General features: G+C 40.3%; 1 protein-coding gene across 1 annotated transcript in view; it reads left to right on the forward strand.

Annotated features, from left to right (window-relative positions):
* LOC136866963 (alpha-N-acetylgalactosaminidase) overlaps nt 1-22,918 on the forward strand; it is a 57,931-nt gene that overhangs the window by 20,778 nt on the left and 14,235 nt on the right. Inside the window, exons 5-7 of the mRNA XM_067144052.2 lie at nt 6,285-6,379; nt 10,711-10,872; nt 22,198-22,395. Coding sequence (XP_067000153.2) covers nt 6,285-6,379; nt 10,711-10,872; nt 22,198-22,395 — 455 coding nt within the window. The remainder of the gene's footprint in view (nt 1-6,284; nt 6,380-10,710; nt 10,873-22,197; nt 22,396-22,918) is intronic.

A 22,918-nucleotide genomic window follows, 5' to 3' on the forward strand; every position in this document is an offset into this window, starting at 1 on the left:
GTCATGGGAAGGAGAAAAGGGAGGAGGAAGTAGCTTCTGCAGTTATCAGGAAAGATAGGGCTGACCAGGAGGGGAGGGGATCAAACGAGGTGGGTAGGGTTGAGGCTCTGGTCATGGGAGATTCCATCGTTAGACACGTGGGGAAAGTGTGTGGAGGAAAGGGTACCAGGGTAGAGTGTTATCCAGGAATTAGGTTGAGGCAGATGTTGAGGAAAGTAGAAGAGAGGGAGGAGGGGAAGGAGAAGGTGGTAGTGTTTCACGTTGGTACCAACAACGTAAGGCAAGCTGATATAAGTACCAACATAGTTGGAGATGTGTGGGATCTGATAAATGCAGCACGGATGAAGTTTAAGAAAGCGGAGATTGTTATTAGTGGAATACTGTGTAGAAGGGATACTGACTGGAGGGTGATTGGGGATTTAAATGAGACTATGGAGTGGGTATGTGGGAAACTGGGAGTGAAATTTCTAGATCCAAATGGGTGGGTAGGAGATAGGGATCTGCGCTCAGATGGCCTTCATTTAAACCGCAGTGGTACGTATAAGTTAGGAAATTTGTTTGGAAGGGTAATAGGGAGGTACATTCAGGGAAACGGGATGGCCTAGGGAGCGGTGATAAGGGAACAGGGAACTGGAAATCAAGTAGGGATGACATAAAATTGTTAGTGTTGAACTGTAGAAGTATTGTAAGGAAAGGAATAGAATTAAGTAATTTAATAGATATATATTCACCAGATATTGTAATAGGAGTTGAATCATGGCTGAGAAATGATATAATGGATGCAGAAATTTTCTCACGGCACTGGAGTGTGTATCGTAGAGATAGGATAGGAAGGGTGGGAGGCGGAGTGTTCATTCTGGTGAAAGAAGAATTTGTAAGCTACGAAAAAGTTAAAGATGAGACACATGAAATTCTAGGTGTAAGGCTCATTTCTAAAGATAATAGGCAACTTGATATATTTGGAGTGTACAGATCGGGAAAGGGTAGCACTGACGCGGATTCAGAATTATTTGATAGGATAGTCAGCTATGTGGGAAACGACATGGAAAGAAATGTGATTGTAGCGGGAGATCTGAATTTGCCAGATGTCAATTGGGAAGGAAATGCGAACGACAGAAAGCATGACCAACAAATGGCAAATAAGTTAATATGGGAAGGACAGCTGATTCAGAAAGTGATGGAACCAACCAGAGGGAAAAATATCCTGGATGTCGTGCTGATAAAACCAGATGAGCTCTATAGGGAAACTGAAGTAATAGATGGTATTAGTGATCATGAAGCTGTTTTCGTGGTAGTTAAAAATAAATGTGATAGAAAGGAAGGTCTTAAAAGTAGGACTGTTAGGCAGTACCACATGGCTGATAAAGCAGGCATGAGGCAGTTTCTAAAAAGTAGCTATGATCGGTGGAAAACTGTTATTATAAATGTAAACAGACTCTGGGATGGGTTTAAAGAAATTGTTGAGGAATGCGAAAACAGGTTTGTACCATTAAGGGTGGTAAGGAATCGTAAAGACCCACCTTATTATAATAGAGAAATAAAGAGACTAAGAAGGAGGTGCAGACTGGAAAGAAATAGAGGTAGAAATGGCTGTGGAAGTAAGGAGAAATTGAAGGAACTTACTAGAAAATTGAATCTAGCAAAGAAAGCAGCTAAGGATAATATGATGGCAAGCATAATTGGCAGTCATACGAATTTTAGTGAAAAATGGAAGGGTATGTATAGGTATTTTAAGGCAGAAACAGGTTCCAAGAAGGACATTCCAGGAATAATTAATGAACAAGGGGAGTGTGTATGTGAGGATCTTCAAAAGGCAGAAGTATTCAGTCAGCAGTATGTAAAGATTGTTGGTTACAAGGATAATGTCGAGATAGAGGAGGAGACTAAGGCCAAAGAAGTAATAAAATTTACATATGATAACAATGACATTTACAATAAGATACAAAAGTTAAAAACTAGAAAAGCGACTGGAATTGATCAGATTTCTGGGGATATACTAAAGACAATGGGTTGGGATATAGTACCATATCTGAAGTACTTATTTGATTATTGTTTGGTCGGAGGAGCTATACCAGATGAATGGAGAGTTGCTATAGTTGCCCCTGTGTATAAAGGAAAGGGTGATAGACATAAAGCTGAAAATTACAGGCCAGTAAGTTTGACATGCATTGTATGTAAGCTTTGGGAAGGCATTCTTTCTGATTATATTAGACATGTTTGTGAAATTAATAACTGGTTCGATAGAAGGCAATTCGGTTTTAGGAAAGGTTATTCCACTGAAGCTCAACTTGTAGGATTCCAGCAAGATATAGCAGATATCTTGGATTCAGGAGGTCAAATGGACTGTATCGCGATTGACCTGTCTAAAGCATTTGATAGGGTGGATCATGGGAGACTACTGGCAAAAATGAGTGCAATTGGACTAGACAAAAGAGTGACTGAATGGGTTGCTATATTTCTAGAAAATAGATCTCAGAGAATTAGAGTAGGTGAAGCTTTATCTGACCCTGTAATAATTAAGAGGGGAATTCCTCAAGGCAGTATTATCGGACCTTTATGTTTTCTTATATATATAAATGATATGAGTAAAGGAGTGGAATCGGAGGTAAGGCTTTTTGCGGATGATGTTATTCTCTATAGAGTGATAAATAAGTTACAAGATTGTGAGCAACTGCAACGTGACCTCGAAAATGTTGTGAGATGGACAGCAGGCAATGGTATGTTGATAAACGGGGTTAAAAGTCAGGTTGTAAGTTTTACAAGTAGGAAAAGTCCTCTCAGTTTTAATTACTGCGTTGATGGGGTGAAAGTTCCTTTTGGGGATGATTGTGAGTATCTAGGTGTTAATATAAGGAAAGATCTTCATTGGGGTAATCACATAAATGGGATTGTAAATAAAGGGTACAGATCTCTGCACATGGTTATGAGGGTGTTTAGGGGTTGTAGTAAGAATGTAAAGGAGAGGGCATATAAGTCTCTTGTAAGACCTCAACTAGAGTATGGTTCCAGTGTATGGGACCCTCACCAGGATTACCTGATTCAAGAACTGGAAAAAATCCAAAGAAAAGCAGCTCGATTTGTTCTGGGCGATTTCCGACAAAAGAGTAGCGTTACAAAAATGTTGCAATGTTTGGGTTGGGAAGAATTGAGAGAAAGAAGAAGAGCTGCTCGACTAAGTGGTATGTTCCGGGCTGTCAGCGGAGAGATGGCGTGGAATGACATTAGTAGACGAATAAGTTTGAATGGCGTTTATAAAAGTAGGAAAGATCACAATATGAAGATAAAGTTGGAATTCAAGAGGACAAACTGGGGCAAATATTCATTTATAGGAAGGGGAGTTAGGGATTGGAATAACTTACCAAGGGAGATGTTCAATAAATTTCCAATTTCTTTGAAATCATTTAGGAAAAGGCTAGGAAAACAACAAATAGGGAATCTGCCACCTGGTCGACTGCCCTAAATGCAGATCAGTATTGATTGATTGATGCCTTCATATTTAGTTTTCTTCCGACTCTGAAATACCACCCTTATCATAGTCGGCACGGCAAAACTGAATAAAATACAAATGATCGGAAATTGTTTTCTCTATAACTTTTGTTATGTAGTAATTTTCGGTAGGACCAATAATATAGCTATTTAAAAATTAAATATTAGGCGCCTTCCCCTAAACTACAATTTCATCCAGGGTGAATAAAAATGTTTATAGCCTAGACTGTAATTTCATATTCCCCGACTCTATAGACCTATATTGATTTTCATTAAATTATGTTAACCCATTTTCTCGTGGCTCGGCGTTTATATGGACTTAGCAAATAAATACAAATTCATTAATATCTGTGTCATTATACCCGGTACGGTAAAAATGTATAAGACATAAATGATCAGAAAATTAATTCTATATAACTTTAGTTATGTATTATTTATCGATAGGACCACTAATAATATAAATTTTTGAGAATTAAATTTTAGGCCTTCTCCTAAACTACCATTTCACTCAGCATTAATAAAATGATTTATAGCCTAGATTGTAGTGGTTTGTACCCCGACTTTACATACCAATTTTCATTAAATTCTCTTCAGCCATTTTCTCGTGATGCATGTACATAATACAGACAGACAGACAGACAGACAGACAGACAGACAGACAGACAGACAGACAGACAGACAGACAGACAGACAGACAGACAGACAGACAGACAGACAGACAGACAGACAGACAGACAGACAGACAGACAGACATCGTGGAAAAGTAAAAAGTGCATTTCCTTGTTGCAGTGGACATGACCGATACAGGAATACCATTCTTTTCAATTTCTGAGCAATGTACAGACAAAACTCTTATTTTATATATATATACAAGTGGAAATGGTATGTTTATTCATCACCAGATGGCTCCCCAGACACGGTACAGTGCTAGCGTTCGAAGCGGAAGCTGACGGAACCATCAGAATCAGTCTAAGAGGGTCACATAACATGTAGAGCTTGTGAAAATTTAAATTTATAATTCCACCTTTACAATATGTCTTTATTGAAAAGACTACATTAGATTATATTTGTGATACATGTTTTGACCTCTTATAGGACATCCTCAGTCACACATTTAAACAATAAAAATAAGGTGAGGACATGTTGAAATAATTCAACCCTGAATGTTAAAATGGTGCTTTTTTTTTTTTTACCCCTTACAATTTGTTCTATGTCGCACCGACACAGATAGGTCTTATAGCAAAGATGGGATAGGAAAGGCCTAGAAATGGGAAGGAAGCGGCCATGGCCTTAATTAAGGTACAGCACCAGCATTTGCCTGGTGCAAAAATGGGAAACCACGGAAAACCATCTTCAGGGCTGCTGACAGTGGGGCTCAAACCCACTATCTCCCAGATGCAAGCTCACAGCTGCGCGTCCCTAACCACACGGCCAATTCACCTGGTTAAAATGGTGCAGCATGAACATAATATGAAGCATGAAGTCCAGTTAATAGACAGATTAAAATGTTGTTATATGCATAGAAAATCCCAATTATAAAACAAAATGAGTGGCTATGCATGTTGTACATAACATAGTGTGATGATAATGCCACATTAAAATAGCTTCCTTGATTAGATGAAGAAGGTGGAGTTATGCTGATGACGCAAGTTGAACTTGATTGTGTGTTGACAATATGGGCCTCCTTGCCCGTCCTGCGTCGACCACTCCACCTCAAGTGTTAAAGGTAACTGTGCAATGTAGTGCTAGCGTTTGAAGCAGAAGTTGAATGCTGGGCTTGGTTTCATAAAGTTGTTTAAAAAAAAAAGAAGTAGTATCCTCGCCGGTCTCACATCAGCCTGGTCAGCCTGTGTGCTGCCTTGAGTTGAACTTCAACTTGAGTCTTTTTGCCATTGCCATTTTTCTATTGCTTCTTCTTCTCACACAGCCCTGTCATTGTGTTCCCTGGTATGAATCTATCTCTGTATATGAGTTTTATTTGTCTGTAGTGTAAAGTTATATATGAGTATAAGGTGTTTCGATCCCAAGTGGTGTAAGTTCATATTTGCCATTTTGAGATATATGAAGGTTTGATTTGATACTACATTAAATTGCAAGAAACATATAGAAAAACCTGGATAATGCATTGGGCACAAAATTTGTCAAATTTTCATGTTCAATGAAAAAATAATATTGCTAAAACAAAATTCCAAAGCTAATATTTTGACACTTTACTACTCCAAATCAGTGACTAAATATGTTTGGAATTATATTTTAATATTTCTTCCCTTTTTATTATATTTCACTGTCAAACAAATTTTCAATATGGTTGGAATAGTAATCATTAATAATATTATAGAAAATCAAACTGAATTTATTTTTATTGAAAGTGAGAACATAGATATTACCAGACCATTGTGGAAATATAAAAAGAAAACCTATGATGTTCCAAAATAGCAAATAGAATTAAGATGAGGACTATGTGCATTGGAGGTATACCACTAGGTCCTGAAGCGTTGAGTCATTTCGTTCACCACGTCAACTTTGTGCTGTTTTGATGTAGGTAATTTTTGAACTAAGACACACACCACTTTGTCAGTATATAAATGATGCCTTAATGTATTGATCTGTGGTACTAGTACAAAATCTACAATTTTGGAATCACACCGCTAACTGGGAAATAAATGGTCCATATTACCTCTGAAGTAAAAGGGTCTATTTATAGGAAAATATAAGTTTACTAGTGTTAAGGAAAAGTTACATAGCAATAAATTAATGGGATTTAATGTTACATCTATATATCTCATCTTCTGTTGTAGGATATCCTGCATTTGGACAATATCTCAATGCTACTGGGCGTCCTATGGTGTATTCATGTAGTTGGCCAGTTTATCAGGAAGAAAATGGTATTCCGGTATGTAGAGAGTCCAAAAAAAGCAAATTACAGCCAACATAATAATAATAATAATAATAATAATAATAATAATAATAATAATAATAATAATAATAATAATAATAATAATAATAATAATAATACAATCATCATCATCATCATCATCATCATCATCATCATCATCATCATCATCATCATTTTTCACTATCTCACAGAGCAACTGATGACACAACTACCATGACCCTTCTATATGCAGATGACACCATCCTAGTTGGTGAAACACGTGAAGAGGTCAAGGCAGCCTTAGACCTTTGGAGGAAAGCTTTGGAGACAGATGGACTCAGAATAACCCGTAAGAAGATGGAGTATGTGTTCTGTAACTTCACCAAGCCAGAAGTTCAAAGTCCACTCAATACAATTTTCTTAGCGGGTGAACCACTGGCAATGACAAATAAATTCATGTACCGGGGCTCAGTTATTACCGCCGATATGATGACTGATGATGATATGAAGCATCGCATCAATGTTGGATGGAACAAATGGCGTTTGCTGACGGGCTTCTTATGTGACAGGCTATAAAGCCCAAAGGCAAGATATACAAGACTATTGTTAGACCTGGTCTCACTTTTGGCTCTGAATGTTGGACATGGCAAAAGAAGCGTGATAAGCAAATGCATGTAACGGAAATGCGAATGCTGCAATAGTCAGTGGGTGTCACCCTCTTGGACCGAGTGTGCAATGAGCATATACGGGGATCATTTAGTACGGCCCCTATCAGTGAGAAATTGGAGGAGCGGCAGTTGTGCTGGTGTGGACACGTACAACGTCAAGATGAAGATCATCCCGTTAAGAGAGCTCTTGTAATCGAGGAACCAAGGAGAGGATGCGGGCGTCGGAGAGCAACATGTTGGCGTACAGCGGAAAAGGCCTTGAATAGAAACGGCATTCCAGTGGCGGAGACATCCAGCTGCAGGGAGTACTCTCTAAGGATCAGAAGAACCGAGCCTGAGTGATGCTTGGGAGTGTCCATTGTGGGCACACATATGGCCAGAAAAGAAGAAGAAGGTACAGCCAGTGTTGGGCAAATATAGCTTTTCAGCATGGTACTCTATCTCTCCATCATATCATATCAGGTTTAGATGCCTTAATATTGTTCTAAATCAGGCCCATCTATAAAAATTTGGGTCTTCTTCGGCCTTTCTCTCCTTTCATTTGTAATACCGTAGTTCTCTCTATTCATCCACTTAATACAGGGTGTCCTTAAAAAGGGCTCCAGTATTTACAGAGGAGGCAGCACACAAGAAATGAAGAATAAAAGGTCCTACAAACATTGGTTGCAAGCACAATATCTCTGGAGTTATGGTCCGCTATCCCTACCATCAATGATCACCATGTTCCAGTAATTTACGGAAGGTCATATGTGACTAAAGGCAAAACTACGTTCCTACCTAAACATTGTTGTGTTATGGTCTTTTTATGTAGGAGGGTCATATCTTGGACTCTGAGCACTTCGTCCCAAAACACATACAAAACCATTGCATGTAGACGTCATGTGTGTGAATTTGTACTGTATATAGCAAGAAAGAAACACACTTGTCAATGTTCAGTATTCCACTGTGTCCTACAGACCGTATTGCTCTCGCAGTCAGGTAGGTTAGTTTTGTCAGGTGTACGATAGGGCTCAAATGGCTTGTTTTGTTGTGATACTGCAGTACTGTAATTTGTTTTCTTGTCTTTTCTGTATGACAGTTGTTTCAGGTTAAAAGTGTGTTCATTGTGGTGTGTTTCACTTTTGAGGAATTTTGAGCTTTCCTTGTACAATTATAAATACCTAAGTCTTCAATGGATGTGACTCCCAGGAAGTGAGGTAACATTATCTCAGAATACTTCCATGATACAAAGAGAGTTCCTACTAAATTTGGTGTCTGTGCAGATACTATAAACAGAATTACTCAGTTGCACAAAGAGACTGACTCAATTCCACCGAAGAAAAGGGAAAACTGTGGAAGGAGAAAGAAAACGACGCTAACTAATGAATGTTTTCACCTCAGAAGAAGCAAATCAAACCCCAGGCTCAACTGCTCTGGACTTGGTTCACCAATTGTGGTAAAGAGGAGTAAATCTGTACTTTTCCAATGTTTGTCATAGACTTCTGGTGGCTGGAGGGGAAGTCCCCAAACCTATAAATAAACACCTTGTAACAGGAGAAATGGTGGGCATGTAGTCATCAGCATTGGACAGTAGAACACTGGAAGAAAGTTCTTTTCCCTGATGAGAGTCACTTTGAACAGCCGGGGCAGAGGGTTCGATATTTGTGCCAAGCAAAGAATGAGCCAACAACTTGGCACATTTTCAACAGACCACAAAATACATCGTGAAGATGATGTTTCGGGGGTCTTTCATGCATGAAGGACTGGGATCTTTATTATCACTCGATAGGATGATGAAATTTGGCCAGTATATTGAAATACTGGAAATAAAGAAATAAGATACAAAAAGGACTGCAGAGCAACTTGAACCATGACAGACAACAGACACAAATTACCAGCCTGTCACTCTACTGACTGTGCTACAGCGACATGCTAGGAGTTCTTTATTTTGTGGTACAGGTGTTATGCATAGTTTATCTACCAAATTATTTATTTGACTTCTGGTGCAGGTTTCTTTGCCCGCAAATTTGCCATTGCTCACAGTCTCTTCCTCTTTTTACTTTTCCTTGCAGTGTGGTTTGTTGAAAATGAATAATGAAGCTGAAGTAAGTAAGTACATTTATTTATTTATTTATTTATTCATTTATTTATTTATTTATTTATTTATTTATTTATTTATTTATTTATTTCAGTCCATATACACTTAAGTCTTCAGAGTATTAGCAAGAAATTTGGCTTTCAGCTTCCTCTTTAGCTCCCAAAGCTTTATCATTTTTTCTGACCTAGCTATCCTTTCTTCATCAGTTATGGTGTATTAATTTCATTCAAATATTTTTAACTCTTATATCTCTGTTTCTCAGAATCCTCTTCTCTTTTCTTCTCTGCCTTCAGTTTTTTGCATTGTTATACCTAACTCTCCAAAATCATCCTGGACCTCTTGGAACCATTTGCCCTTGATTTTATTTTACCAAAAGTAGTGGAATACTACTTTCACTAGCCTGGTTTGTGGCAATCTTGATATGTGACAGGCAAAGGCAACTCTCCTTTTTCCATATTGTTTCTACGAGGTCAAGTCAATAGGTATCTGCAATTTTACTCTAATTGACTCTACGACGTTGTGTGCTCACCAGCTGTTAGATGGCACCGTTGTCTACGTCTGTGGTAGGTTTCAGCATTATCAGATTAGTACATCTTGTGCTGGTGCGACGTACATATAGGTGCACCACTCTCTCTTCGCACCAAGGAAGAACAGCAGAACCACGGCTAATGGGTATATGGTTTGCCACGTCATCAACAGTCACTCATCTGTTGTTCAGGATTATATCACACACTTGTTAAATATTGACATCAGTTACGGCTGCAGATGGATGCCCGGATCTTTCCTCATCCTTCACACTCGTATGACCACTTTTGAACTGTTCAATCCACTGATAAACACTTTGCTGTGGCAAAACATTGTCCCCGTATTGTGCCGAAAGTCTTCTATGAATTTCCACTCTTGGTACACCCCCAGACCACAAAAACAGATTGCGGAACACTGTTCTTCCTTGGTACAAACAGAGAGTTTAAAGATAAAAATTTCATTGTTCCGTATTGAAATTATTGATGTTAAAAATTAAATAATTGAAAAGGAGGTTCAACCTATTCAATACTTAAAAGAAAGAAATGCAGTAATCACATTCCTATTTAAATGGGACCGGTTTCGACCTTAGTCCAGGTCATCATCAGCCGTAAAAACTGACCTCCAATATTCATAAACATTGTACATGTTTTTACGGCTGATGATGACCTGGACTAAGGTCGAAACCGGTCCCATTTAAATAGGAATGTGATTACTGCATTTCTTTCTTTTAAGTATTGAATAGGTTGAACCTCCTTTTCAATTATTTAATTTTTAACAAACAGAGAGTTGCGCGGCCATCTTTACGTCACAACAAAGCGTGCTGTACTGGTCTGATAACGTTGAAACCTACCACAACATAGACAACGGTGCCATCTAGCGGCTGGTAAGCACACAATGCAATAGAGCCAACCTAAAGACAATTAGATTAAAACTGCAGATACTTCTTGACTTGCCTATGTATTATTCACTCGCTTTCCTGGTATACTATGTTAGGGAACAGTTGCCATTGTCCATCTATTTGGTGTTTGTTTAGTAAAATGTAGACTATAGATGTCTTAAAGATTACCTTTCATTTTTAGCCCAATTTTGAACTTCTGAAGCAGTATTGCAACTTGTGGAGGAACTACGGTGACATTGATGACTCTTGGGACAGTGTGTCAGACATCATCAATTACTATGCAACAAAACAAGATACTATCGCTCAGCATGCTGGACCAGGTCACTGGAATGATCCTGATATGGTGAGTGAATATTTATAAATTGCATTTTACTCATTTGATGGTGTCACTCGATTCTCTGTTTATGGAGGCACCATGAAAACAATCCTGCAGTAAAGTAAAACAGAAAATCTGGGAACAAATTAAAACCACCAACAATTTGGCTAAATATCACAATAATGAAATACAGTGAAACCTTGATTCTCCATTTTTTGGGGGACAATGGAAAAAAATACAACACAGGAAAACGGAAAATCTAGGAACACTTTGGCTAAACGTCACAAAAATGAAAAATGTATAATTATAATCTTAGGAACACTCCTAAACCAAACCAAACCAAACAAAACCAAACCAAACCAAACCAAACCAAACCAAACCAAACTATAGCCTCAATCGACCTTCGCTTACCAAGCGACCACTGCTCAGCCCGAAGACTTGCAGATTACGAGGTGACACTTGGTCAGTGTGACGAATCCTCTCAGCCTTAATTCTTGGTTCTCTAGACAGGGTTTGCCATCTCACCATTAGATAGCTCCTCAATTAAAGGTAATAACATAGGATGAGTGGAACTGGAACCAGCCCTCCTATCCAGGTGAAAATGTCTGACCTAGCCGGAAATTGAACCCGGGCCCTCCGGGTGAGGGGCAGGCAAGTTAGACCGCGGGGCCAGCTTCAAACATTAATTACCTATACACGAGTTAAAAATCTCTATACTTTACATTCATTTTTACCAGGGAAACTTTGTCAGTTTCCCCGTGCAAACTTCTTTCAGTTCAAGAACTTTGAACAGCCGAACTCTTCGAAAAATCTAATTACGCCAAGCCAAACAACAATCGACCGCATGTAGTTTTTAATTCTCTAATCTAATAAAATAAAACACATTAGATACAAGAATGCCCAACATAATGGCAAAATGCCTTGCTTTTTTTAAATATTCCATTGTAATTTAGTCACTGCTGTTTGTAGTCATTTTCTGGAAATCTTGTACCATGAAAATTAGGCCTACATTGACTTTAGAGCTGGGAACGGAGCAGTTGCTCCTATGATTGCAATCGGTAGTGTGAGTGCAGCGCTCCCTCCGGTAGTAAACTGTTGCTTGGAAAACAATCGGTGTTTTCGGCGGGCGAGCGGAGGACGGAGGAACAGTACTGAATGTGTGCTCGCTTGCAGTTCCAGTAGTGGTGCGCAACGGATGTGCTAGCGACATAGAAAATTCTTCTTTATAAGTATGAAGAAGGCGAATATATGAAATATACACATTCTCATTTATTGTTGGTGTTTAATAATATATATATCCGATAAAAGTCCATGCAAATAGAATACACCTTTTTCATTACATTACCTTTGAAGTGTAATATATATCATAGACTATGACAAGTACTGTCCGGGCCCGTGGTGAAGGGGGCAACGCGTCTGCCTGTCACCCAGCGGCCCCAGGTTCAATTCCCAGGCGAGTCAGGTATTTTTTAATTGTAATCATTAATATCCCTGGCCTGGGGACTGGGTGTTTGTGATGTTCTTTAATTTTCCTTTCCTCACACACAACATTCCACACTACTGCCGTTCCAATTACACGCATGTTCATACAATATGGTGCCAGTAGGGGCAAAATATCCACATGGGTCGACGCCCCGAACAAATAGCATTTTCAAGAAAACGACCAGTGTTGAAAAACAAAGCGAGAAGCGGGACTCGAACCAGCGATTACGGAGCTTGAACGCTAAGCACTCGACCACCGTCGTTTCGTGTTCGTGACCCAATGCACCGGTACACATTGGACGCGAAAATTTCTCTTGCAATTTTCTCGAGAATGCCTTAGTAGTACGCCTTACTACTTGCACATTATGTTGTTATAATGGACTACTAAATGTGTACAAAGTTTGAAGGTAGTTCATGATCCGAACGTCATGGCCTCCCCTTGTAAGTGTATTGTACCTGTATTCAGTCTGTGCTTATTAAATTTGCGTCTATATTTCCTCTGCTTGTTGTGGTTTGTAGATAATGCAAGGTATATTAGAAAATAATTGTGGTATTAGTTTGATATTTAATCCAATTTTTAGATGGTATTCATGTTTGAGAATATTTAAAGGAATTTAAGAAATTTTTACAGAAATTTGTACCACAAATGCCATGAAGACCGTCTGATGCATGGCATTTCTTTGAAATGACTGATGATAAACACCAGCAAAATGCAAATTTTGAGGCCGCATTTATGCGACAGGTCGTAGTCTATCAAATTTGTGGGATCATATCAAGAGGCATCACAAGGATGAAATGAGCAGGTTGGCTTCAGCAGCAAAAAACAACATTGCCGTATTAAGCGAAACAGTTATGTTGTGAGAAAAGGGCATTGAATAGATGGGTGAAATACCTTTACGTTGTCATACCAGTAACGTGTTTAAATGTGCTGCTACATTACATTCACTCCGTAGTTTACTCGGTACAACCGGGTGATAACATCCCAACAACTGCTTCGCTCTGCACCGCTCCGTCCCAACCACTAGCCAGGGCTCTACCGTCTGAATACTCAACCCGGTACAGCATATAAACAATTCCAATCAGTTCTTTCTCTTCAGTAATAAATGAGCTACGAGTATAATTTATATAATATAATTTATATAGCACCTGTTCACATACAATGTAATATAATTATTACTTAAAAATTTCAACTATTGTAATATTGTAAATGCAATATTCAATCTACATTATTCTATCCACCTGCACCAATTGCAAACTTCTTATTCTTTTATCTGTTTACCCTCCAGAGTAAGGTTTTCCCTCGGACTTAGCGAGGGATACCTTAAGGGCAGTGTCCTGGAGTTTCAGACTCTGGGTCGGGGATACAACTGGGGAGGATGACCAGTACCTCGCCAGGTGGCCTCACCTGCTATGCTGAACAGGGGCCTTGTGGGAGGGATGGGAAGATTGGAAGGGATAGACAAGGAAGAGGGAAAAAAGCGGCCGTGGCCTTAAGTTAGGTACCATCCCGGCATTTGCCTGGAGGAGAACTGGGAAACCACAAAAATACACGTCCAGGATGGCTGAGGTGGGAATCGAACCCACCTCTACTCAGTTGGCCTCCTGAGGCTGAGTGGACCCCGTTCCAGCCGTCGTACCACTTTTCAAATTTCGTGGCAGAGCCGGGAATCAAACCCGGGCCCTCGGGGGTGGAGGCGGATGCAAACTGAATTTCAACAGATCAAAATCTGTTATTCATAGTGTAACAAATAATGAGGCAATCTTGAAACGACTCCAGCATTTGAATGACAAACGTAGAAAAACTCATACATCTGTGGACTTAGTACTGAAACCTAAATTGTAATTCCACCCAAGATCACCGTTACGACATTGCCCACATTAAAGCATTTGAATTTTCCGTCAGTGAGTTCAATCAGGGGACTATCGGAGGTCTCCACGGGAAGAGCGAAAACAATTGCTCCGCTCCGCTCCTACCATTCCCAGCTCTAGCCAGTCTGTCTTCGTCTTAGCTACGTCATGTTCTACAGTTTCATCTGAGATTGCATCAGTTCGTCATTGGACGTAGAGCTGGGAACGGAGCAGTTGCTCCTATGACTGCAATCGGTAGTGCGAGTGCAGTGCTCCCTCCAGTATTCTCTGGTAGTAAACTGTTGCTTAGAAACCAATCGGTGCTTTGCAGGGCGAGCGGACGACGGAGGAACAGTACTGAATATGTGCTCGCTTGCCGTTGCATCCGTGGTGCGCAACGGATGTGCTAGCAACATAGTAAATACTCCTTTATAAGGATGACGAAGGCGAATATATGAAATATATACATTCTCATTTATCGTTCGTGTTTCATTTGCTGATTACGTTTGTAACAATTTGCTTTACATCATGCCGTCTTATGACGACGATGTGATAGGAACGGCTAAGGAGAGCAATTTCTAATTGGAAGATAGTAGGTTCGAATCCCACTGTCGGCAGCCCTGAAGATGATTTTCCGTGGTTTCCCATTTCTCCTTCAGGCAAATGCCAGGATGGTACCTAACTGAAGGCCACGGCCACTTCCTTCCCACTCCCAGGCCTTACCTATCCCATTGTCGCCATAAGACCTATCTGTGTCGATGTGACGTAAAACAAAAAAATATCCCCGACCCAAAGTCTCACACTCCAGGACACTGTCCTTGAGGCGGTATAGGTGGGATCCCTCTCTGCGTCCGAGGGAACACCCGAACCTGGAGGGTAAATTGATAGAAAGATTATTATTATTGTACTCCCATAACCACTTCTGTGGTTTTCTGTGACGTTAAGGTGCCGGCATTTTGTCCCACAAGAGTTCTTCTATGTGCCGGTACACCTGCCGACATGAGACTCTCATATGTGACCACCTTCAAGAACCGCCGAGCAAAGTCAGAATTAAAACCGCTAGCTTGAGCTCAGAAGGCCAGCGCTTTACCGTCTGAACTATTCAGCCCAATACAGCATATTACCAGTTCCAATCAGTTCGTACTCTTCAGTAAAAAATGAAATGGCGTATGGCTTTTAGTGCCGCGAGTGTCTGAGGACAAGTTCGGCTCACCAGAAGCAGGTCTTTAGATTTGATGTTCGTAGGCGACCTGCGCGTTGTGATGAGGATGAAATGATGATGAAGACTACATATACACGCAGCTCCAGTGCCGGGGAAATTAACCAATTAAAGTTAACATTCCCGACCCTGCTGGTAATCAAACCCAGGACCCCTGTGACCAAAGGCCAGCATGCTAACCGGACGTACCCTTCTGTAATAAATGAGCTACGAGTATAATTAATGTAAGAGTATCATACATTTATACATTTAATACATTTTATATTCAATGGAATATAATTATTACTTAAATATTTTGACTATTAATAATATTTTAAATGCATTTGCAATGGTATAATCTATGCCAATATTCAATCTACAGTATTCTATCCACCTGCACCTATTGCAAACTGAATGTCAGCAGATCAAAATCTGTTGTTCATAACGTAACAAATAAAGCGCCGATCTTGAAATGACTACAGCATTTGAATGACAAACGTAGGAGAACACATGCATCTGTGGAATTAGTTCTGAAATCTAAATTGTAATTCCTCCTAAGATCACCGTTACAACATTGCCCACATTAAAGTATTTGAATTTTCTGCCAGTGAATTCAATCGGAGGACTACCGGAGGTCTCCGGAGGACGAGCGAAAACAACTGCTCCGCTCCTACCGTTCCCAGCTCTAAGTGACTTATAAAAGGTTATATTGAACTCAAGAATTATGGTTCTGAACTTAAGTATCGATTCCGAAAAGTTCTCGAATGCATTTCATTCAATTCTGCCCGTCACTAATCACAATCAAATTGGAAAGAGGAAAAACTATCAGCTAAACTTTAGAAATTACAGTTATTCATGACCTTGAACTCGGCTGGAAAGTGCACACACTGCACAAGTCAGTACTAGTGCAGAAATGATAAAAACTTTTTAAATGCAACATTGCGCAAATAAAACAACTTTGGTTTTTATGACACTTCAACATAAAAACGTAAAATTCCCAATCTTATATTAGGACCAACACAGTAACAGGCAATCCCAAGACCTCACATGCCTTTATGTATTGTAATGGTTGTCGAGTCCGCCATGCTAACTCGCTACGCGCCGGGGCCGTCACCCATCGCCCCACCCCCCTTACGCTCGAGCGCGCCAATCCGCGAGCAACACTCAAGCGCTGGGCCGGCCCTTCTCACGTCTATCTGCGGTCGCGCCGCAGCGAACTACGGAAACAACTGGAAGACTAATCTGGAGTCTTCTATTTCGCGAGGTCCCTCGATCCATCGAACATCCGGACTATTCCAGAAGGGCTGGCGCAGGTATAAAAGAGCAGTTAGTTGCCTACAGAGTTAGTCAGTGAGAGCTAGAGTTGAGAATTGGAGAGTGAGAAGTGGAGAGCGAGAGTTAGTTAGTGAGTGAGTGGGAGCGAGATTGAGTTCGCCGGAGCGCAGTTAGTGATAGCCTGAGAGAGTGCGGCCTGATCGAGTATCTGTCTGTCGGAGCCGAGGACTCGTTCCTGTTTTCCCGATGTCGTGTGTATGTGTGTGTCCCTTGAGGCTGGCTGCTGGAGGAGAACCTGGAGTGTTCTGGAGCGGCGAAGAAGGGAACACTAGGAGATGACGTGTGAAGACTGCGGAGTTCAACGGGTTGAGTGAACAGCGGATACTATCCCGACTTGCGAGGCTGATGTGTAGGCTGTGGACCGTGACAGCGCTAACGAGTGTGACTGAGTGGCTGAGAGAGTGTACTGTAAATAATCGATGACTCTGTGTGTATGTGTATGTGTGTGTGTGTGTGTGTGTGTGTGTGTGTGTGTGTGTGTGTGTGTGTCATTGTAGATGGAACATAAGAGAAACTAAGAGAGAGAGAGCGCGAACCGTCTGTAAGTGTGTGACCGTGTACGTGTGTAAGTTGTAAGCTCGGCTATCATATGTGTGTGTGTAAATTTGTAATTGTAGTGCTTAGTTAATAAATCTTAGAAATAGGTTGCTACCAGGTGCTGTACGCATTTATTCATTTATTTACCCCACCAACACGTTACAGTATTAAAGGTGCAACATCCGTTCCTGTCTCAATAACATAATCGTATACGATAATATTAAAATATACTAGATTTGTGTTAAGGAGCAGTTTTGATTCCTGCCTGAAAGCCCAGTGACTATACAATGCCCTGAGAGAAGTGCCGAAAACCTGTTTTGTGATACAGTCAAATAAAATATTAAAAAAACATCTCACCCTGGACATACCGGTAATGCAGATGTTTTACGAGTATGAATATTTGACGAAACTCGTTCCGTCTTCAAGCAGAGCATTCGAAATGTGAGATGTCTCCTTCCAATTGTTGTAGCCACACTCTGCTTTATGGTTTCCGCAGATTCTCTAAACAATACCACCCAAGTGCGATGCTAAGATGGTCCCTTATGCAAGTTCACTGCTGATCGATTTTCCAGTACAGTACTTGCTCTAATAATCGCAATGACGGGACGTTAACACCAAGATCCATAGGTAGGCCATGGCCGTCCTTTTGTGAGGTACAGTTTCTTGAAAAACACGTTATTGAGGATTTTGTGTTGATGGGACTGAAATTTCTGGACGGTTGATCCAGGAAAACGTTTCTTCGAGGAACGGGATAATGCGGGGGTTTTACAATGTGATTTAATTAGGATGCTTGTGGGACCATGTAATCTCAATTAATAATCTGGGAAAACATAGTTTCCAGGAACAGATAATTGAGGTCTCGCTGCATATATGATTGTATTCTTACAAAAACTTCCACATAAATTACACGAGTTAAATATCTGGATACTTAAAATTCATTTTCACCGTGGAAACTATGTCGCCTTCCCGTGAAAAACTTTTATGTCAGTAACTTTGATCAGCCAAGTTTGTTCAAACATATGCTACTAAATAATGCCAAGCCAAGCAACAATCAGTCACTAAAGTGAAGACGACCACAAGTGGAAATTGTTTGTTTTACAAAGAGATAATGTGGGATTGTTAAAACATGATTGCTTGTGGCACCATGTAATTTGAGCAAATAATCCAGGAAAACATTGTCTCATGAAAATGGATACTCGAGGTTCCACTGTGTTTGTATTGAAGGAGGAGACTAAGTACACTAAGAAAACTAGGAAGGGGAAGAGAACATGATGTTTCAGAAATAGAGAGGAGATACAGGACAAACATGAATACAAAAGAAGAACAGGGACTACTCGCACATTTAAAAAAGTCATTTCTGCTACTTTGGATCATGATCACTTGTCAGGCTTTCTGGAATCACACATAAGGCTTTTTGCAGATAATGTTATATTGTATAGAGTAGTAAATGAGTTACAGGATTGTGAGTGACTCACCTAGACAATGTTGGGAGATGGACAAGCAGACAACGGTATAATGGCAAATAGGATGGAAAATCATGCTGAAAGTTTTTCCAAGAGCAAAAGTTGTCTCAGTTTTTACTGTGTTGATGGGGTGAAAGTACCTCACAAGGAATGCTGTAAGAACTTATCTGTTAATATAAGGAAAGATCTTCATTGGGTTAATCACATTAATGTGGTTGTAAACAAAGTTTACAGATCTCTTCATTAGGTTATCAGGGTATTTAGGGGTTGTAGTAAGGATAGTAAAGGTGAGGGTGTGTAAGTCTCTGGCAAGACTCAACTACAGTATGGTTCCAGTGTACGGGATCCACACCAGGATTACTTGATACAAGAGAACTGGAAAAGATCCAAAAGCAGCATGATTTGTTCCGGGTGATTTCTGACAAAAGAGTAGTATTACAAAATATTGCAAATCTTGAGCTGGGAAAACTTGGGAGAAAGGAGATGAGCTGCTCAACCAAATAGTATATTCCAAGCTGTCAGTGGAATGTTGTCGTACAATATCTTTAATAGATGGATGTCCACCTCCTAAGCGTAACAGTTAGCACTATCTTAAGTAGGCATTGCCAAGAGGTTATCTCCCATTTGCAATGTATTTGTAAACAACGACAACAACAACACAACAACAATAATCCTCTAATTCCCAGTGGTATATATGACGCCCACTGCACGCTGTTCCAATCAATCAACTGATTCCCTGTACTGCCAGAAATTTAAGAATGGCAGGAGTGCTGGTATGTTGTAAAAATGCTTCATGCAGCTTACCTCTAACGGGGGTGTGCCTGAAAAGAGCTCAGTCAACCAATCACTACTGATCAGCATTTAGGGCAGTCGCCCAGGTGTCAGATTTCCGATCTGTTGTTTTCCTACCCTTTTCTTAAATGATTGCAAAGAAATTGGAAATTTATTGAACAAATATCTGCCCCAATTTGTCCTCTTCAATAGGTAGGTCGGTCGGTCGGTCAAAATACCGTGCAGTGGCAACTCTTTGCGGTTGCCATATATACCACTGGGAGTTAGAGGATTGCGTTGTTGCTGTTGCTGCTAACAAATATATTGCCATTGGGAGATAACCTGTTGGCAATGCCTACTTAGAATATTACAACAACAATACAAAACATAAATGACATAACAACAATGACATCAATGAAAATACTGTAATTACATTAAAACAAAATATTACAAGGAAGTACATTAAAGCAAGAAACAAAAAAACTGACAATTGAGAATGAAATTCATGTATCATAATAATTAAAAGCAAATGCAAATAACTTAAAACTAAATTTGCATAAAATAACTTCAAGGTAAGGGAGTTTTCCTTCATTTTCTGTCTCTCTTTCCTCGATGTTCTGGTAACGAAGACTGCCGATTTAAACTTGGAACGCACAGTGTATCACGAGCAACCCACACAGACCGCTATCTTCAGAAGACATCCAACCACCAACCATAAAAAGAAATACAGAGTGTTTAAGACTGTTGTGTGTCCTTCGCGCTCCTAGCTCTGCGCCAGCCAGCACCGCGCACGCCTCAGCTTGGATTATGCGAGACTCTACGAGACGACTCCAGTGCGCTTGCTTGTGACGTCAGTCCGCACTATAAAATGAGCACCTGGCAGCCACTTAGTAGGACTCCCCAGTGTCCAGCACCAGATTACACTGAACGTTGAACATGGAGATTATAGATTACACTGAACGTTGAACATGGAGATTATCCCTCTTAAACATGTGTCTCGGCCAGGTGGACTGAATTCTGGTTGTATGAGGTTTCACCTCGGGCCACTGCCTCAGTTCCCATTCCTGCAGCCACGTCGAGCCCCGATGCCTGTATTCTACACATCCTCAGTCCTCACTCAGGCTCCGACACCTACATTAGATTCTCTAATTGTGAATATTCATGTCATTTCATGACAAGCCAATGGAAATAACTGCATTATGTTAGTAGGAACTTTCATGGCAAGTTACGCTTATAAAACCGATAGTTTTCGACTATCATGAACTCTACCTTTTTACAAACTATCTCATCAAGATAGCTTCGAGTGTACATAAAGTTAATGTGTATAAAGTGTACATTTCTACAGACTCTCAGTCTACTATCGAGATTAATTACTTGCGAATTTACTCAGCTTCAAGAAAAGTTTAAGTTAAATTCATGTATATATTGTATAAAGTCATATTGAAGCAATAAATTTATGTTGTGTTCCAGTATACCTTATCTTGTATACAACAAAGACACTAGCCGAACAAGCAAGGAGAATTTGTCAACGTCAGCACAAAGCGAGGAGCTCAGCCACCTCAGTATGGTCCTACTCGCTAACGGGTAAAGCCATAAAGATATCTAGTGAGCAGTCCATCCCAGCCATTCAACAACCAGGGAGAAAAAAGAAGAGTGACCAGCAGCTAAAGCCTCTCTGCCGTATATTGAAAAGAGGCTACCCACAGGGTATAAACCATACATAGGATAACGAAGAAAATCCAGGAACTACTAAGGTCTACTAAAGACAAGCGTCATCCTCTCTCTACAGCAGGTGTTTTCAAGATCCCATGCAGCTGCAGCCAGGTGTACATAGGCACTACAAAACGCAGCATTGCCACACAACTGAAGGAGCATAACAGACACAGCCAGCTGGGACAAGCAGAAAGATCGTTAGTCGCTGAACACTCGCTGCTAGCAGGCTATGGCCGCTGAACACTCGCTGCTAGCAGGCTATGGCATATAGTACAGCGACACCGAACTACTGCCAACTACTGTGTCTTATCATGCTTGGCTACAGAGGTAAGGCATTGAAATCCTGAAGCACACCAACAGCGAGGAATCTGAATGGATAAACAAGCCTGGTTTCTAGTCCTGAAAGCCTTCAATCCTGAAGGACACGATGACCGAGGCAGAAGAGAAAAAGCAACAGGTGATCAGTTAACTGTATCTGCCAAGCTAAGTCAATGTATATTGGGCTCCTTAATGCTTCAACCATTGGCCGAAGAACAGTCAATCAGCGACTGCCCCTTCAGCATGGTGGACCAATAGGCGAGCAGTGTACCGTAGCCTGCCTGAGGTGGAATTACAACACTACTCCATTGCACTGAGTACTTTGCTGGTATCAAAGTAAGTTGGAACCATTTATAATGCTGAAAGCAGTCTTCGGTGAAATGTTGGCACCATCACATGCTCCAGAACCATGGCCTACAAGCCCAGGAAACACTGACATAATTTCCTTAAATGATTTCAAAGAAATTGGAAATTTTTCCCTTAATAAGTTATTCCTTTCCCTAATTCCTCTTCCTATAAATTAATATTTGCCCCAATTTGTCCTCTTGATACTCCAACCTCTGACAATAAACTGGCTTTGTTGATTTTACCTGTCACAATATTGGAAACATGTCACTTAACTTAAATGAACGATTGTTTATTATTTGCTTTACCCATCCGTTTATCATGTGCTATCTTAAATTTCAGCTCATCATTGGAAACTTTGGTTTGAGTCTGGAGCAGAGTAAGGTCCAGATGGCTATATGGGCAATCCTCGCTGCTCCACTCCTGATGTCCAACGACTTGCATAACATCCGACCAGAATTTAAAGCAATCCTCACGAATGAAAGGATTATTGAAGTAAATCAAGATGTGTTGGGAATACAAGGACGTAGAGTTTACCAGGCAAGTAAGATACCAATTGCTAATTATTGTTAAATAACAGATTTTAACTGTATGCTTATGCTCCAGTTCAACAAGGTGACTTTCAATAGCATGAAAATTAAAAGGTATGTGGAATTACAACACTATGTAGGAGGCTACACACAGGGTATAAACCGTACATAGGATAACGAAGAAAATCCAGGAACTACTAAGGTGTACTAAAAACAAGCACCATCCTCTCTCCTGGAGGTTAAAAGAATACAGTAAGTGCAAAATATGGGCAAAAAAAAAGATAAAACTCACTAGAGTTCATGCAGTGACTATGAGATGTACTTCAGTTTGTGCAGTATTTGTGACTATAAGACACTTCAGTTTGTGCAGTAGCTTATTCTTGACTATAAGATACACTTCAGTTCACATTCAGTGCCTTAGTCGGTGCACCGAGGCTGCTGGCACCGTGTGTCGGATCTCAGGAGGTATCATTTGGAATCAAGTTTCAGCATGTGAGGAATTTTTGTGGGAAATTGATGGACAGTTTTATGTA

The sequence above is a fragment of the Anabrus simplex genome, chromosome 3 (genome assembly GCF_040414725.1).
Source record: "Anabrus simplex isolate iqAnaSimp1 chromosome 3, ASM4041472v1, whole genome shotgun sequence".
Taxonomy (NCBI): domain Eukaryota; kingdom Metazoa; phylum Arthropoda; class Insecta; order Orthoptera; family Tettigoniidae; genus Anabrus; species Anabrus simplex.